Source organism: Sinocyclocheilus anshuiensis, unplaced genomic scaffold, assembly GCF_001515605.1.
Source record: "Sinocyclocheilus anshuiensis isolate Anshui unplaced genomic scaffold, SAMN03320099.WGS_v1.1 scaffold1455, whole genome shotgun sequence".
NCBI lineage: Eukaryota > Metazoa > Chordata > Actinopteri > Cypriniformes > Cyprinidae > Sinocyclocheilus > Sinocyclocheilus anshuiensis.
In genome coordinates, this window is record NW_015541012.1 from 440,365 (window position 1) to 444,166 (window position 3,802).

Sequence of the window (3,802 nt, forward strand, 5' to 3'; positions counted from 1 at the left end):
ATCGGGTGTTCTCTGCTTGACGGTCGTTCCGTGGAAATTGAATGCGGACAGGTGGAGAGTTCAGCTTCACTGGAGACGCGCGACCGACAAACTTTAAACTCGTGATTTCAAATTATGCTGCGCTTCATGCATTTGCCCACTGTCATATTCATGTCATTTCCACTGTGTGCTGTATGTAAAATGAGTGTTACCTAGGCTTTATTTGAAAAAATATGATTAATGCACACAAACGTCCCAGAATACTGAGTGCCCTGTTGGTTACAGTGTTGACTTCCTTTTTTTATTATATTATTTATTAAATATTTGTGAAAAATACTTTGTCATCTAAAGTATAAGTATGTTTAACACATTTACTTTTCAATCCATTGTCAAATGATTTCCAATTTCTTAAACATTAATTAAAATAAATAAAATTATATCGGCCATCGGCCACCATGCCTTCCAAGACATCGGCAGTCAAAAAAACAATATCGGTCAACCACTATTGCCAAGGCAACCGTTAACATGCTGCTAAGCTAAAAGGTACTCTAATAAGCATTATTAAAGTATCTTTTACTCTAATAACAAAAAATCATAGCGCACACGTTGAGTAAATTAATTATTTTTAAGTTTTATCGATGTTTTAGACACTGAATGAAATGTAAGTTTGTTTAATGAACATTTCTCTGATTTTTTTTTTATTGTGCTTAAAGCAATGCATTCTGGGATTGTATCCTTTGTGGAGAAGGCATGCATCTAGTGTCTTTCTCAGGAAATTAAAGGCATAGCTCACCCAAAATTAAAAATGCTGTCATCATTTACACATCCTCATGTTGTTCCAAACCTTTATGCATTTTTTTAAATGTATTTTTATTATATAATCTGCCAATTTTCGGGTGGACTATTCCTTTAAATTTGAATAGAAAAACAGTAGAACAATACAACTTAAGTTTCCAAAAACAAGACAGCAATGGCAAATATGACTTTTCCAACCTTTTTGCGCACACTGCAGCGATGACACATCCAGTCACCAGGGGGCAGCATCTCTCTGCTCAAAGGTGGATTACTGTGAAGAATCAAATGTTTCAAAACACAATAGTGCTTTTTTACACATTTTAAAAACGTTTGACATCTCTGTAGAAATAAACATTTCTGCATGAAAAATAGCTTACAGGTTTTATTCATGTGCTAGATGCAAAAAAAAAAAAAAACAACAACCTAAAAACCACTATGCTGCAATCACACTGAAACTGTCTAGGTCTCACCAAATCTAAAAACTGAACCACAAGGACTCTTTGCAATCTTTAGGTTGCATGGTGCAAATGAGGCAATGTTATTGATATATTTCACAAATATGTAAATAAATACCATTCTTTCTTTCCATCTTTGCCATACAGTCAATGTAGACTAGCTTTATATTACATCAGCCAAGAGAAAGGCTGGATCGATTTAATGTGAAGTACATCCGAACAAATCCCCCCTCAGGACAGAGTTGTTGAATAACAATACATTTACTTCCCCTTAGTGATCAGCATAGGACAACATAGGGCTGGGCGATATAGCTAAAAAATTTATCAACGATATAATGTTTCATATCGTTCGGTATCGATAATTATTGACATTTTTTATAACCTTTTTTAAAGCAAAAAGCAATAGAAAAAAAAAGTTTACATTTAACCACTGTATTTATAATTAACAATTTATTGAGACAAACAACAAATATTTTTTTGTTTTAACAATCAAACACAATAAAAATTAAACAAATATGTCATTTCTAATGTTTTATATGCAGATTAAATAGGTCTTTATTGTATAGGTCTAATTGTCTCCCGAGGCCACAGGAGGGTGCAATGAGCAAAATAATGCAGCGCATTTAAATTGTCAACGCAAGGAAGTAACTCTATAAAAACGTGCATTACATCTAAATTAACTCATAAAAATCAAATATAATTTCGTAAATTGCATAAACAGTTATGAACAAAACAGCATCATGTATTTATGCATTGCTTAATCCAAAGAGCCGAAGCACCATTCACACAGACTGCATTTAAAAACATATGAGACACAGTGAAAAGCAATAAACCTCCACAAATTCGTGACGTGAAAAGTTCTAAAAGTTTAAACGGTTTTAACTTTGCATGGTTTTCTATACATCTGCGAGTGCAGCAGTCATATTTGTCCGTCTAAAAGATGCGCTGAATATGCGTTCTGTGTGAATGGCTTGGTTTCGGTTTTAACCTAATCAAGATCTTCTCCGCATTGAGCTTCTATATCTCTCTAATATTTTGAATGAATAACGCAGCAGCAGCGCGTCTCGTGGGCTAGACTAACAAAACATTAAAATGCAACAACGTCACTTACATCATCACCGCATCTCGCGCGCCACTGATGACGCTCCCTGATGCACACCTAACATTCAAATGCAAATGTTTATTTTAAATTAGACTAATATTCATTCTTTATTCACAATCTCCTCATCACAAGCAGGCACAGCACTAATTTCAGCATGTGTTCGTGTTTGCTGTCTGCGTCACTCATAGTATGTGTGCCTATATCGAACATTTTTAATATCGATATCGAAGAAGGTGTACCGTCGATAAATATCGATACCGTTTTATCGCCCAGGCCTAGGACAACAGCAGTAAAAACAAGGAGTTTGGATTAAACCGCCATCAAATGAAATGAGGCAGGAGTGATTCCATCCAAACAAAGCCCCTATGATAAACTACAGGACCCAGCTGTGGCTTCAGAGTGAGAGAAATGATGAGGATAACTATACAGAAAACAACCTGTAGGGGATTTTTTTTGTTCTTAGGTGCATTAAGACTTTATTTCAAGCTCAGGCTGTCAGGAGCTAAGCAGTATAGTGAAAAAAAAAAAAACTTTTTAAATGCCCATTTCTAGGCGATTTTTGTTGTCTTTGTTGTTGGATGAGGAAAATGTGTCATGTGCACAAAAACAATAGTAGTGCAATGTTAGTAATCATGAAATCTACATTATGTGTGACAAGTTTTCAGCGTTATGTTTCTACATGGGACAACTGTCAAACTGACTGTAGCGTGCGTCTGTGACAAAAGTGGCAGTAATATTAAGCAGCACAATTGTTTTAAACAATGATAATAGGAAATGTTTCTTGAGCATATTAGAATGATTTCTGAAGAATCGTTCGTGTGACACTGAAGACTAGAGTAATTGCTGTTGAAAATTCAACTTTGGCAAAGGAATAAATTTAGTGCTGTCAAAGGATTAATAAATGTTTTTGTTTACACATTATATATGCGTGTACTGTGTATAATTATTATGTGTGTGTGTATATGAGCAATATCACTCGAGTACGAAAGCGATATTGCGTTTATACAACAGTTCGACGGAACATGTGTGTAATTAAACAAGAAACAACATTTAATAAATAAAACCCTCTTTTGTGCGGAACTACTTCCTTCCGCCACGGATTCAAAGCTCAAGTTGACAGTTAAACATACGTCACTTTTAGAATTCGTATCAAGGGCATGTGCTGCTTCAGTTAGGTTATTAGTGAGAAATAATGAGATTATAAGAGAGAAACAATGCGGCAAGACGTGCATCCAAATGAGAAAGAGAGAGACCGCGAAACTAGACGTTTCTTATATTAACTAACGTACTCTACGATTAGCTCAGCGAATAATTATAAAAACACATAGACCCGGCTAGAACAAGCGGAGTGATACAAAATTGTGAAAGGGTGTTCCTGTAGCGATACCAGTACAATATCTCACGGTTCTCAACCAATCAGATTTGAGAACCAGAACGAACTGTTGTATAAATATATATATATATATATATA

At 35.1% G+C, this 3,802-nt stretch overlaps 1 protein-coding gene across 1 annotated transcript in view; it reads right to left on the minus strand.

The window, feature by feature from the left end:
* Nucleotides 1-3,802, minus strand: part of LOC107690430 (PHD finger protein 12-like) — a 13,038-nt gene that overhangs the window by 6,731 nt on the left and 2,505 nt on the right. Inside the window, exon 3 of the mRNA XM_016488764.1 lies at nt 973-1,045. Coding sequence (XP_016344250.1) covers nt 973-1,045 — 73 coding nt within the window. The remainder of the gene's footprint in view (nt 1-972; nt 1,046-3,802) is intronic.